This window comes from Haemaphysalis longicornis, unplaced genomic scaffold (genome assembly GCF_048455015.1).
Source record: "Haemaphysalis longicornis isolate Haplotype H1 unplaced genomic scaffold, Haemaphysalis longicornis Haplotype H1 scaffold_12, whole genome shotgun sequence".
NCBI classification, from domain to species: Eukaryota; Metazoa; Arthropoda; class Arachnida; order Ixodida; family Ixodidae; genus Haemaphysalis; species Haemaphysalis longicornis.
Window position 1 is genome coordinate 45,758,305 of NW_027526225.1, and position 14,432 is coordinate 45,772,736.

At 46.1% G+C, this 14,432-nt stretch overlaps 1 protein-coding gene across 1 annotated transcript in view; it reads left to right on the forward strand.

The window, feature by feature from the left end:
- Window positions 1-14,432, forward strand: part of LOC144162587 (glycine dehydrogenase (decarboxylating), mitochondrial) — a 74,561-nt gene that overhangs the window by 38,674 nt on the left and 21,455 nt on the right. Inside the window, exons 8-15 of the mRNA XM_077693185.1 lie at window positions 1,415-1,554; window positions 3,703-3,783; window positions 6,904-7,004; window positions 8,002-8,086; window positions 8,624-8,665; window positions 10,320-10,462; window positions 11,100-11,175; window positions 12,363-12,488. Of these exons, the coding sequence (XP_077549311.1) occupies window positions 1,415-1,554; window positions 3,703-3,783; window positions 6,904-7,004; window positions 8,002-8,086; window positions 8,624-8,665; window positions 10,320-10,462; window positions 11,100-11,175; window positions 12,363-12,488 (794 nt within the window). The remainder of the gene's footprint in view (window positions 1-1,414; window positions 1,555-3,702; window positions 3,784-6,903; window positions 7,005-8,001; window positions 8,087-8,623; window positions 8,666-10,319; window positions 10,463-11,099; window positions 11,176-12,362; window positions 12,489-14,432) is intronic.

The window sequence follows — 14,432 nt, forward strand, 5'->3', positions numbered from 1 at the left end:
ATGCTCCGAATTTTGGTTCATGTTTTGGCTTTTACACGAAATCTGAGCGGGATATAAGCCCAAAATTAATTTTAACAACTGGATTCTTTTTTAACGTTCACTGAAATTAAGAGAGTCACGTCTCAAGCCGAACATTAATCAGTGAACCCCGAACTCACGCGATCTGTAGTCAGCCCGTTTCACAGTAACTCTCCTACAAAGCCTGCATCACTGCCAGCTTGGATGCCCAAACCTATGCGATTTTGTTTTCAGCACTCCTAGTGCACTGGCCTTCTTTTGAGTATAGCGGGCCCACTCTCTTGTGCCTCTTCGTCGTCTTAGCAGTATGCTTTGCTTCCAACACCCCCAATACTACAACTTGCAAAACCTACAAATGTTATTCGGCATCAAAATTGCGCCCACTGCAATCAAGCTCACCTCGCTACTGGTCTACATTTGCACTAAGCAGGCGTCACGGCATCATTAGGGACAATTCAGGAAGCAACATCGACAAGATGTCTGCGAATTCTCTCCGCGTACGTTACAGCGGTACTCCTAAAAGGACATGTCCAGGGTACGGGACGTAGTACCCGAATTGCGTGCAGGTACCGTAGCATCATAGTACAAGTACTATAGTACTGCATACAGGTACATGCTGTAACTGCGGAACCCCCCGGATGCAACATGTGCATTGAGCTTCCGCCTTCACTCTAAGCATGATGAGAAATCGCCGTCGCTGAACCGAGAGCTTTTAAGGAAAACTCTCTCCCTACCTTCCCCCCCACAAAATGGTTTCTCTTGCAGGATGTTTTCACAAATAGATACTGCGCAAAAATTCACCAGCAACAACCCCGCTCTTCTCCCTGTGTGAAGCTAGAGTACTAAGGTTCGAAGTTGGGCTAGTTGGTTCTTTATTATACGGCGAAAACAGCGCTTAAACGAAGAGAGGGACTGCGTTCGTGTCTGTGTACTTCTCTCCCTGTCCTCGTTTAAGCGCTGTTTTCACACTATAAAGCTAGACAAATTTTAGGGAAACGCTGGGAGATAAGGTCCCGCAAGTTATTCCTTCCGGAAATTTAAGTTGCTGTTTAATCTATTCTTAGGCTGTCTTTTTATTGCACAATTGCATGTACCTATAGCTCTATAAAAGAAATCCACCGATCGCTTTCAGTTGTGTCACCGATTAATCTACTTCGTCCTTCTTCCGCCTTTTGTGCCCTCCTGTGAAGTCGCTAAGGGTTCAAAAAGCGTAGCACGCTGTTCACATCGTTAGCTGGTGTACAAACTTCCTTTCATGTTCTTGAAACAGTGATTTTTTGTTGCTGGCCACTCATCCTGTGATCTGCCCATTTCTTCCTAATGTACAACTACACTCGAATCGTTTCTCCCTTTTGCAACACACGTGTCGTATCTTCCTGTGCGACTCCCCTTCCAGGAGCGGCTGGTGCGGGTCATCATTTGGAGCACCCGAGGTTTTTCGACACCCTCAAAATCAAGCCTGCCGACTCCCAGGATGCCATAAAGAGGCGCGCAGTTGAGAAGGAGATCAACCTTCGGTACTTCGCCGATGGCACGGTACGCTCCCCCCCCCCCCCCCCCCCCCCCCCCGACTGACCCTATCGTGCTCGGTGCTGATCTGGGCAAGCTCTTATGCGCCATCACTTTTACGGCAGCTTAAATTTTGATTCGAAGGACGTTAGTTTGATCCCGGCCACGGTGGCTGCTTTTTTTTTTTTTTTTTGATGGAGAAGTAAAGCGAAAACACCCGTGCGTCGAGATTTCGGCGCACGTTAAAGATGCCGTGAAATCAATCCGGAGCCTTCAAGTCGCGCCTCATAGCCCATGTATACCTTCAGCGCGCTAAAACCTTGAAATCTGGATCAGTGAGACGATATATCGGGGATTGTAAAGTGGCATATAACTTAGAAAATACTGGAATTTCTAGCGTAAATTACGAAGTAATTTGGAGCAGACTTTGAAGGCTTTAAAATTGCAACGAAAAAAAGAATTCGTGGTGCACCATGTGCGTCAAGTAATTTTGAACTGCGAGATATCAATCGTTCAGAACCGAGACCTCCGCGTCTTCTTGTTCCTTTTATTTGATCTCGTATCTGCACCCCCCAAAGGCATGCATAGCGGAAGCATTTTTCGGACTTGCGTATTTTTCGCGGATGGCGATCATACATCCATTCTTCTGTCTGCATTCTGCATAAATTTTTCATCGGTACCCCGTACGTTATCTGACGCAAATATAAGTCGAACAGGGTATATCATTCCCGAGTTTAGCATTGTGGGCAATTAATGAAAACTGGAGTTTTGTTTTATTTCTAGCGTACCTAGTAACGGAAAGTTTAGGAATCAAAACTTGAAAAAGATGCGGTTGCTGCCTCCTTCACAGGAATTGGCAAAACATGGAAGTGAAATGTGCCGTCACAGGAGCATTGAAATGTTTATTGCGCATCCATATAAACTTGCACATCGCTATTTATATTACTTTGGTGTGGCACCGTTAGACGTATGAACGTTAGACACTGGATTGCACGCGCTGGAACTTTGGCGTAAACCTGACTGAAACCACAGCCCCTTGAAAACCATGCGAACGAAAGAGAACCGAAACCGAAACCGAAAGCAGTAGGGGCGGAGGGTGCCTCAATTCACCCGCGTCCAGCGTAAACGAAGACGCTGACATCGAGGCGCCAACTGTCGGCACTCAGTAGCGTCATGAACTACTTCGCTTCGCCTCTCCTAGACGACAGCACCATCTGAATGAAGAAGGTAGTGGGAAAGATATAAGGCGCTTTCGTAAACCTACTCGCGCTGGAATTCATAGCGTAGTTGGCAGAGCGCTGTGGACCTCCCGTTGCGGCGAGAGAGTTCGTGGCTCGAATCCGGGCGCAGCCGCATCAATGGAACTTTTTCTGGCGATGTCATTTCCGTGACGGATATGACGCCGGTGAGATGTTGGTGTACCCGGGCAAAAAACACTTTCGCGTTAAGATGTCAAAATACTGGTCTCTACTATGAGCTTCCAGTCACTGTTTTTTTTTTCTGTTTCTTAAGTAGGCTATGATAAAGAGTCTGATGAATTTTTGTGACAATGTGCATGCACAGAAAAGGATGAAATCTTGGTGTCAGGATAAGATTTCGAGTTTTCAGCACACTATATTTGACAAGGTGCATGTACATAGTAGTAAAGTCCACACCAAACTAGTTAGTGCACATCGGTCATAGGCTGCCTTAAGTCTGCAGACAAGCACGATTCGTCTGTAACAGTTTTCACATCATATATTGAAATGCATTTCTGCTAAATAAGGCAGTTTGAAAAATACCAATATTGCGTGTCCACTGAACACGCACATTACAGATATGTAAGCAAATGAATCAGAAAAACATGTTCGTTTCCTAACCACTGAAATTTTGCGCAGATTGTGGCATTATTTGTTTTCCCGGAAAACGAAGCGATTCACGGCTCAAATTTCTTCGTTTGCAGTTTGTCATGGGGTAGCAAACTGCCATTTACTTGTTCGTATTAATTGCGGCATTTTATTTTGCAAATATAAAGCGATTTGACAGATACTCAAGAATTCACGGCTGAAATAAAGACGTTTGTACTATGTGATGGGCAACAAACTGCCATCGAACTTATCGATATTCTGCATGGTCACGTGGGCATGCCGACTGGCATAGTTCTGATTATAATTACGATTTGATTACCTTTTGCAGGTGGGCGTATCACTCGACGAGACCGTCACAGAGAAGGACCTGGACGACCTGCTGTGGGTGTTCGAGAGCAAGAAGACGGCAGTGAGTGTCGCAAGGGCTTCACACTGCCCCTACTCTCTTCAAAAAGACGATTCTCTGTCTTTAAAGGGGTTATGAAGACAAAATACAAGTGAAGTTTATTTAAAATACTGATTTGCCCTGATAACACTGGTACAAATTTTATCGCAAACTCCGAACAAATAATGGAGATATTAGGCTGAACACACGAACAAGTGATTATTCCTCGGCCACTTTACTGCGATTTCTCTATGATCTCAGAAAAGAAAATCTTCTTTGTGCGATTGGCGGAGCTACTGCCAACAGACATGACTGGGTGATTGTAGAGTTGCCTCTGTTTCGTTTGTTGGTATGATATGAATGCTAGCTTTCAGATCACGCCCTGACATCTGGCCCATATTACGCCCCTCTCCTGCCCATACTACGTCACTGCAAGCACAAAATTTGAGTTTTTCAATATTTGTTGCATTTTGTCGGTAGAAAAAGCGCCTTTCGCTTCTGGAGCGGTGCTAAGTGAGCTACGAAACACGTTTTTTTTTATTAAATGAAGTTGTATTTTTCTTCATGGTCTTTTTAAAAGAAGATACAATACAAGGTCAAGTTTGCCGCCGCGATGGAGATAACTAAAGTACTATTTCCCCCGCCGCGGTGGTTGAGTGGCTAAGGCGTTGCGCTGCTGAGCACGAGGTTGCGGGTTCGATTCCCGGCCGCAGCGGCCGTTTTTTGATGGAGGCGAAAAGCAAACACGCCCGTGTGTACGCGATTTCGGCGCACGTTAAAGATCCTCAGGTGGTAAAAAATAATCTGTGGCCCTCCGCTACGGCGAGCCTCATCGCCTGCGCTGCATCGGCGCGTTGAACCCGACAATCAATCGATCAATCCAATCAATCAATCAATCAATCAATCAATCAATCAATCAATCAATCAATCAATCAATCAATCAATCAATCAATCAATCAATCAATCAGTCAGTCAGTCAGTCAGTCAGTCAGTCAGTCAGTCAGTCAGTCAGTCAGTCAGTCAGTCAGTCAGTCAGTCAGTCAGTCAGTCAGTCAGTCAAAGCAATCAATCAGTCAAGCAATCAATCAATCAAAAGTACTATTTCTCCGTCGGCCAGATTACACCGAAATTGCGTTCTCTCTGCTCTTCGTGGCCACCTGTGGAGACTTGGCCACGCCTTTTCCTACTGCCCAACGCAATTAAGCGGTGGGTTTGCCCACAATTCCGCCACCAATAAAATGAACCGAGCGTAATTCACAAGATGGGACGTTTTTTTTAAGATTACGGCGAACTACTGAGCCGACATCAATTATGTTTGTTTCACTGTAAAAAAATGTAAGTCTTTCGAATGGTCTAGTGAACTTTGAATCACGTGATCCACTTGAAGAAATCAAATTTCAAAATTACGAAACTTTGAAGATTAAGTTCAGCTTCACCTCGTGATACTCCTTTAACCCTTACACTTCTAAATTTGTTCAACTTTCTTTTGTAATGGGGCATGAAACGGAGAAACGTGTTACTGAAAGCACTTCCGTTGTTTGTAGGTTAACTTTCAGGCATGACTTTTGCCAACCCTTTGGGAACAAAAATGAATCGGGGCATAGCAAACATCTTGAGTGACGTTCGTACGGAATGATTAAAAAATACCATTAGGAGATAATTGACAGCTGATTAGTTTTGGGAGACATAAATGTGCTAAAAAGGGGTTTCAAATATGGTTTTTTATGCTAGTTGCTTGGCTGGTTAATACAAAAAATATAGTAAACTTTCCGTAAGCACCAATTACTGAATCGAGCTCGTTCTCTTGATATAATCAACTTCATTCGCATTTACTCAGTCTGAACCTAGAACACAGCCTATTTCACGCTTCAGTGAAACTCCTGCGAGACGCTTCAGCCAGTGGCCGGGAAGGTCTCATTCTTTTAAGAAGTCGCTATGCTCATTCTCCTGTAAACCTCTTTTATTGCACATACCTTGCAGAATCTACTGAAATGCGGATGGTATTCCACATAGCGTTACTCGCATGAATGCACACGACGCGATAGATATCACCGAAGCGGTGTCTTTGCATAAAATTTACATCGCATTCACCACATCAACGCATCACGTGATAGCTCAGTGACAGTGATGGAATGCGTGTGGCCTGGAATGCTAATACCTCCCCAAGAAGTCTGAACCAAAACAAACTCAGTAAAAGGGTTCACGTGCAAGGCAAACGTCGCGCTGTTTTTACTGTCAAAAATGCAATCTTGTTTAAAGGGACAGACAACCGATTTTCGTTGAGTATATATACGCTCTGTATCTCAAATAAAAGGGCATGACTTGAAAAAAACTCAACCGAGGTACTTTTTTTGATAGTGCGAACTCTTGAAAGCGGAATTTTTTAATCGACCAGCCCAGAGTATGCTTCCAAGACGAATGTTGGCAATCATGACACTGAGCCGTTCGGCAGCGTACTTTTATTTATGCAGCTATTTACACATTTTTTCTCGGATGTAACAATTATAAAATACATTTTTTTCCTATTCGTCCATGCGGACCTTGAATCACGCATTGAAACCGATGCAGTTTGTATACGTACGGCAGTGTCACGTTTCAACACTACACGGCGCCACCTTCCAGATTTCAGTTTGTATACGTACGGTAGTGTCACGTTTAGACACTACGTGGCGCCACCTTCTAGATTTCAAAAAGTTCAGTGCAAGATTAAAATTGTTTCCTCAGCCAACTTTTTAGAAATTTCTTGTGGTTAGCCCACTGTATAAAATGCTAGGGTGGATCCCTAGAGAAGGCAAGCGTGGCAGGGGCGGCAAGAAGTTTGACGGGCAGAGGAGAGCAAGAAGTTCGCAGGGATAAATTGGTCGCAGTTAGCACAGGACCGGGATAATTGGAGACCTATGGGAGAGGCCTTTGCCCTGCAGTGGGCGTAGATAGGGTGGTGATGATAACACGCTAGATTTTATACGAGCTAGAGGACACACACTCCACAAAAATCGGTTTTCTCTCCCTTCGATGGGGTGTCCTCTATTGCGGGGCATACGGCTTCTCGGGATGCTTAAGCGCGAGCATCGTCTGAATCTTGCTGTGTGCATAGCGGCTTAGCGGGGACATTTTTTTTCTAAGTTTGTGCATTGTTTGCCGCAGGCGCAACTGGCCAGCGACGTCCCGGAACAGCCGAAGGACAGTCTTCTGTACAACGAGTACAAGAGGACGAGCCAGTACCTCACGCATCCCGTCTTCAACACGTGAGCTACTCTCAACGCTTTCTGACCCGTGCTGGTGTTTTAGTGAGCAGCACTTTGGCGCCCGGTACAGGGGTTTCGTGGCTACGCCGGCGAAGGCGGCGGTTTCCGCGTAACAGAGTGAGAAAACGAGCCACCCCAGGCAGAAAGTAAACGTAGGAGTAGCGTCTGGCGAAAGTGTGAGGGGGAGGGCGGCACGCGCTGATAAGTCATCTCCCAGCGCGTCGCCATGGCTCAGCATGTCTCACTGCCTCCCTCACACTTTCGCCATGAGTCGCCGCCGTGAGTGCCCTCCCCTTCACACCTTCACCGGCGTTTTTCCTCCTTTTGTGGCTAATCCGAACCACGTGGCATTTGCGCGGGAGGTTCAAACACGATTTGCAACAACGTTCTCGGAGGCAGCGAAGCGCTGCGAGATAACGACAGAGTAGCGCGCGCCACTGTGTGTTCTCTGATCATGCGATCACGTCCTGAGACGCAGCAGATATACGCAGTGACCGAGAAGACTGCAGTCCGCGCTGAGCACAAATTTCGCATTAGGGAGTGTACCAATCGTCATGTGATCGTTTGTTGTTGTTATTTCATTTTTATAGGAGGAGAAAATCTCCGGCGGCGACCTATGGGCTGAGATCCCAGATTCGGCTGAAACTAGATGCAAAAGGCGATTCAGCGTTTTAAGCACAACTATCAAAACGAGCGCGACCCATAAATTAATATTAGCGGGGCGAACCAACGAAGCCAAAAAATTTAACTAAGCCGAGACCAGCACATGTCCCTTTTTTATGTCAATCGGAGCTGCCCATCTTTTATGAGTGCGCAGGCTATGTCAAGAAACTACGGAAATCGTTCCCAACTACGCCGAAACCTCACCCACAATGAAACAATTTTAATTCTTCTGGGTATCGTAGCGAAGTGATGTAGAGTTTTTACACAGGTTATTTGTAAGGAACAGAAAAACTATTTCACCACCATTTCGCTGTTGCCATTTTCTTTGTCTTAGGTACCACTCCGAAACGCAGATTGTGAGGTTCATGAAGCAGCTGGAAAACAAGGACATCTCACTCGTCCACTCAATGATTCCTCTGGTGAGACCATTTCGCTTGGCTGATGGCTGATGCGTCATTTTCATGTGTAGTTTTACGATCTTCTGGAACTGAGGAACACTTACGGTTGCCGTGACATTTAGTTGCGTTAGTTACTGAAGAAGTAAATCACTGACAGTGACTATCAGTTCAAATAATGTTCCACGCTCTCTTCCCAATGCAATGTAACTTACTGCGAAAGTAAAGCGGCCCTTTTGGTATGGAGTGGGTTTTTTTTGTGTGGATATTCTTCGCACCGGAGTTTAGTTTTAATACAAAACCGAACGCGAAGCAGAGATGTCGAGCTACACTTCAGCAACGACCTCCACAGTATGATGCTGCTCTTCTAACTCTGGAATGGCTCAACGTGTTGAACGTCACCTTGAATTTGTTTTCTTGATTTTTCTACCACGTTTGATATCTGTGCGCATAGGTACCCCGGCTTTGCCTCTAACCTATATAGCTTCTAAATAACAGCTGTGTCGCTACTCCATAGAGGCATAACCTTGCACTTTTTTTTTCCTTTCTGCGATGTCACAGGGTTCCTGTACAATGAAGCTGAACAGCACAGTGGAGATGATGGTGAGTGGGGTTTTTCTGCTGTTCACGCCAATGTTTCTCACGGCCAAACTGCTGCAAAACTAGTGCTCTTTTAAAGCGCTATCCTTATTGTGCTCTTTTTCTGCTAGGCCTGCTATGTGTTAAATCACTGGTCGAATATTTTATATACACAATTGCCAATGTAGTACTTACAACACTGCGGTTTAGCGGGTCGTTTTGGCCTCTGCTTTGGCGTATTCAACCCGCCGCAGGCGTTGTGCTGCTGAGCACGAGGACGCAGGTTCGATTCCCGGCCACGGCGGCCGCTTTTCTGAAGGAGGCGAGAAGCAAAAAAACGCCCGTGTGTACGATAATTCGGTGCACGTTAAAGACCCCCAGGTGGTCAAAAGTAACCCGGAGCCCTCCACTACGGCGCGCCTAATCGCCTGCGTTGCGTCGGCGCGTTAAACCCTACAATCAATAAAATCAAGCTTAGGCGCATTCAGTGAATCTGTCAATGCTGTTAAGGGCGTACGTTTCTGTTGCTGAGTACGCTAGCTGAATCGCGCTCATGCTGTTAGCAGCATGAGCGCTATATTGTATTTTTGTTTCGTCAGAACAAGCTTCAAAACAAATACATATAGAACCAGATCGAGTCATTCACTGGAATTTTGTTTCTTTAGTTCATTCTTTTCTTTCCTGTTTAGCCTACTATTTTCGAGTTCAGGGTCATTGAAGGAAGTAACTGGAACGGTGAATAACCAATATCTAACTTTTACGCCACCGTGTATCACTTACACTCTTGCGTTTTTAGATGAATTTGGGTGCTCGATTTTTTTAATGCGGGAATAAAGGTCCGCCTCACACACGAACAAGTTATGTCCCCAAGCCCCTCTTTTGCTTTTGTTGACGTCACCTGCACGTGGTGACAGTGAAGAGGTATGAAACACGGGTTTCGAACATAAATTGTCTGAGTGAAAAAAAAAAAAGACTTGATCGTAGCATAATTTCAGAACGTAACTACAGAAGCCATATTCAGCAAGGCGTCACATTAAAACCAGTATTGAATCACTGCTTTAGTTCGTTATGTATCCACAAGTGGTGGCTCGTGTCTTTCCCTTCGTGATTTGCAATTAAACTAACGTTCCAACGCTTCTGCTACATCGTGGAAGAAAAAATATCTGTGTTAGTGAAATCAAGAGTTGAACGGAAGTCCGTCTGGTCGGGACAAACGCATGACAGCAATTAAAAACTGACACCTGCCATGAATGTTCATGAAAACCAAAAAGACGTTTCGGCTCCCGTTTTGGTTCCGGAACGCCTTTTTGGTTTTTATAAACGTTCATGGGCGGCGGCAGTTTTTAAAATTGTTATCTGAGTGACTACACAGTGCAATCGCAAACAGTGGTCAGATGAATCCATTTCAATGTTTAGTTTATTGGATCAACGTGGAAACACTAAGTGGAGCATATCTATAAGCAATCCAAATCAAAGTCGCATGACCACGCATATTGGAATAACTAACAACAAATAGCCAATTTGCATGGTACCAAAAAGCCTAGTGCAAGTTTAACTTCTGTTTGCAAAAATAGGTATTTGTGCAAATACTGTCATTTTTTTTTTACTTTCAGCCTACTAGTCCTAATGTTCTTATCGTCGCATATTGACATGAATTTCTCTTGCTTGCTCCATCCAGCCTTGCTCGATGACGGGGTTCGCCCAAGTCCACCCTTTCGTGCCGCTGGACCAGGCCAAAGGGTACCTGCAACTGTTCGAAGAGCTTGAGCGCGACCTTTGTGAAATCACAGGCTACGACAAGGTCTCGCTGCAGCCGAACAGGTTTGTGCGCTCAAAGTCCTCCACTGCTAGTGTAATGTGTCCGAGACAGCGAAGTTAAAGACTGGAAACAAGATAGCGTGCGGGCACAGCAATAAGTTTTTTTTTTTACCTTCGTGGCTCTGTTTTAGTGTTCGTTGGCACAACCCCCAATAATATCTTTTTGGCTCAGTAGTTGATCGCATTGTTTTGACGCAACTGGGGTTCTGAAATACAACTGAAAGCCGCTAAAGACACTTATACACACACGTAACAACTTCTTTGGATTAAGTTACAATGCAATGTCAGAGCATATTGGTTCTTGGAATTCGGTAGGGCAAAACAATTCCAGTCGACAGTTGTGCGAGGTATGGTTGATGGTTTATAGCTACGAGTGTGGAACTTTACACGCGTTAACTTTAAGGCGTGGTAACGCCGGGGAAAAAGGGCAGATGACGAAGAAAGGAAATCTGCATAAAGTGAAGAGTGGTGCTACAGTTTATGAAACGTTGATAATATTGAACGATATATAGCTCTGCTGGCTGATAGTTTGTGTCTGACGTGCGTTTCGTCTTTCATTTCCTTCTTTGCCCAGTGTTTAATTAAAGCTCGCTGGCAGTATGAGTTCACTAGTGTGTGACCGGGTTCATGATGCACGCAGTGGCGCTCAGGGGGAGTACGCCGGACTCCGGACGATCTCCTCCTACTTCCACTCGAAGGGAGAGAAGCAACGGAAGGTGAGTCACGGCAATTGCTGCCGAGCTTTATTTTAGCCACAGAAGGAAGAAAACTGGCGAAGCTTACACTGAGTCGCGCAAGGCTTGAACGATAGCGAAGCTGCGGGATTTCTTTCGCCGTGAACACTGAAGAACACATCACAACGCACTTGTACAAGTTTGAAATTGTTTATTTGCATGTACCGACGCCGATTTGCACTGTGTTTGTTGTAGTCTTCGTCATAGGCATTTATATCATCGTGTTCCTCGTGCCAAGCATTGAATGCGCGGTAGCGCTTGACGACAGTTGGGGCGTAGCGGCGGCGCGTACGTACACCACGCATACGCGGCGTTACTGGAGTCGCGTCGAGGTTCCCTGGAGCAGGTGTTGCAGCAGCTGTGGCCTCGTTGGCTGCTAGGCAACGCGAGGCGCTTCTAGAAGTTTTCACCAGTTTCTTTTTTATTTTTTTGCTAAATCCACTGGGCGAGCTGGGGACGATCGGCGGGGGCCGCTAGGTACGCGCTCACGGGCACACTCGGCATTTTCTCTCTACTCGGTGTTTTCGCAAGCCACTGCAAGCCACTGCGGGCGCCGCGAGGCACGCTCTCACGAGCGCTCGGCGTTTTCTTGGCATTTTTAACGCGTTACTCGCCACACATTACGGCCAGATAACAACAGCTCGGCTGTTTAAAAAATGTTCGATTCTTACACCCTGCGGAGATGGTTGCCCAGAGAAGCTGGAAGGGGGTGGGTATGGTGTTCACCCTAAGGTTCATCTAGCGGGATATTAAAGTCCTATTGAACTGCGATACGCGAGATATTAAGCAAGATGTGGATATCCTTCAAGATTTGTGAACATATCAAAGAATGTATGAATCTTAAAACGATGAGTCAAACTAACACCTGACAAGAACTTCTGTCTCATAAGCTGCACGCATGTGCTCTGAAGGCGTTTCGCGGAGTCCTACGTGGGCCCACTAAAAGAGCAGGCAGGTATGCCGGTTCCGAATTAAAATTCGGTCAGACGTTCAGCACTTTAGTGCGTGAACATCGACTCCCGACCTATTCTCAAAGCAACAACCAACAAAATGTTTCAATTACCGCTGGGGGCCTTGACTGAGAAGAAAAATGACCTGTCCAGGAGTGTTGTTCATACTCCCGTCGCGTTTTGTCTTGTGTAGCGTGACTCGCACCTCTTCTCTTGTAGGTGTGCCTGATTCCGATGTCTGCGCACGGCACCAACCCTGCGAGCGCGCACATGGCCGGCATGTCCGTGGACCCCGTACACATTAAGAAGGACGGCAGCGTCGACGTGGCTCACCTCAAGGCAAAGGTGAAGCAATTTCTTTATCTCACAATACTGGCCTACTAGCTGCCTTACTCGCCAGTACCTTCACCTGGGAGCTCTTCTGCGTGCTCACAGTTCTTGGTAAAACGAACCATTTCAGAAGGACTAGGCGGGAAAGAAGATCCTAGACGAAATGTAATGCCTTTATGTGGGAGAGTGTGGGTTGTTTTAGTACACGGTATGCGGTCTGCTCAACCGCCCGTTGGTTAAGTGAATGGCCAATATAGCTGAACATGCCGCATTGGCTGCGCACCAGCGCGAGTCTGCTGCATCCGCATAATGTTCAAATTATGGCGAACTTTAACCTTGTCACTTGGCCACATTAGTAGTTTCGCTTGCTCAACAAGGAGGTTCCCGTTTAAACCCATTCCCATTTGAACCTTCTCGTTTGTTCCCCCCTCTTCATCCCGGTACAAAACGACCTCCCCGTTTCGTTTCTTCCCATTTAGCCCCATTCCCGGAATAACGTATCGACTCAGTATCGAATAACGTATCGAACGTCGAATAAAGTTCGACTCAGGTCGAACTTAGTGGCTAAGGCGTTGCGCTGCTGAGCACGAGGTCGCGGGTTCGATTCCCGGCCGCGGCGGCCGCTTTTCTGATGGAGGCGAAAAGCAAAAACGCCCGTGTGTACGAGATTGCGGCGCACGTTAAAGATCCCCAGGTGGTCAAAATTAATCCGGAGCCCTCCACTACGGCGCGCCTCATCGCATGCGTTACGTCGGCGCGTTAAACCCTACAATTAATCAATCAATCAGTTCGACTCAGGTGACTCGGACCGAGGCGTGCGATTTTTGCAGTTACGTCCGACTGTATTTTAACCCCATGTATTGAATTGCGTCCAATGTAACCAAAAGTCAAATTACTTGCGTCCGCAATAACCTGAAAATTAAATTGAAGTTGCGTCAAACGTATTCCACCGTAAAAAAAGCGTTAGGGCTGGTGGAGCCTAAGTTGGAGACGCCCTATTAAACTCCAACATTTGTTCAATGGTCCGAGGCACCAATTAAAACACAACACATATAGGTCGCTGCGTTACGTCCGACCCGGTACAGCGTTGGTGAATGACAGCTGAAAACGCGCCTTCCCGTCTGGTTCCGCGTTGGTCGAACGGTCTGGAACGTGTCGCTCGCATGCTTTCTCCGCAGCGGTGTGGGTGCTAGTCCCGATGATTGTATATCTCAGTTTAAAAGTATTGAATTGTTTTGTACACGAATGCACATGCACTTCTTTCTATACGCAACGCACACAAAAAAAGGAAAATACGCGAATTAGCAAAACAGAACCATTCCGCGGTCGCAGTACCAGTTTCTGGTGGCCATAGTTCTTGCAGATAATGCAGTTGGGTCTTTTAAAAACCAAATTAAAAATTTATTAGGGGTAGTACAGGGCTACTGCTTTACTTCTGTGCAGGAAAAAAAGTTTTTTGGCTGTTAAATCTCTCCGGACCTGACTGATTAGTTCGTCGGAGTGGCCGCTAGGAGCAGCGGTACGAGAAAAAAGTCTTCCCAGAGCATAATATAATTTGTTTCAGCGCGATTCTTTCTTTTCTGACGACAGTCATGAAGGAACAAACTATTTTCGATTCCGTGAAGACGACAGACAAACGGGAAATGCGCAAGAATTTCCTTCTTCAAAAACCTTCATGAGCACAGTCGGCCTCATATTCGGCCTCATATTCGCGAACTTTTATCGGCCGAAATATCGACCGTATGCTCAATTCCAGGCAAATTGCCACGTAGAAGTTTCTACCGTAATGCATGGCGAGTTCCTTGAATAAACATTTTTGCGAAAACTTTCAAAAACAGCAACGCATATTTTCAAAAATTCCAGTGGGCTGAAACGATACGGATTCAAACGGGAAGGGCGCTTGGCGAACGGGCGCACACGGGACGGGCCAAACGGGAAGGGCGTTTCGGGAATGGGTTG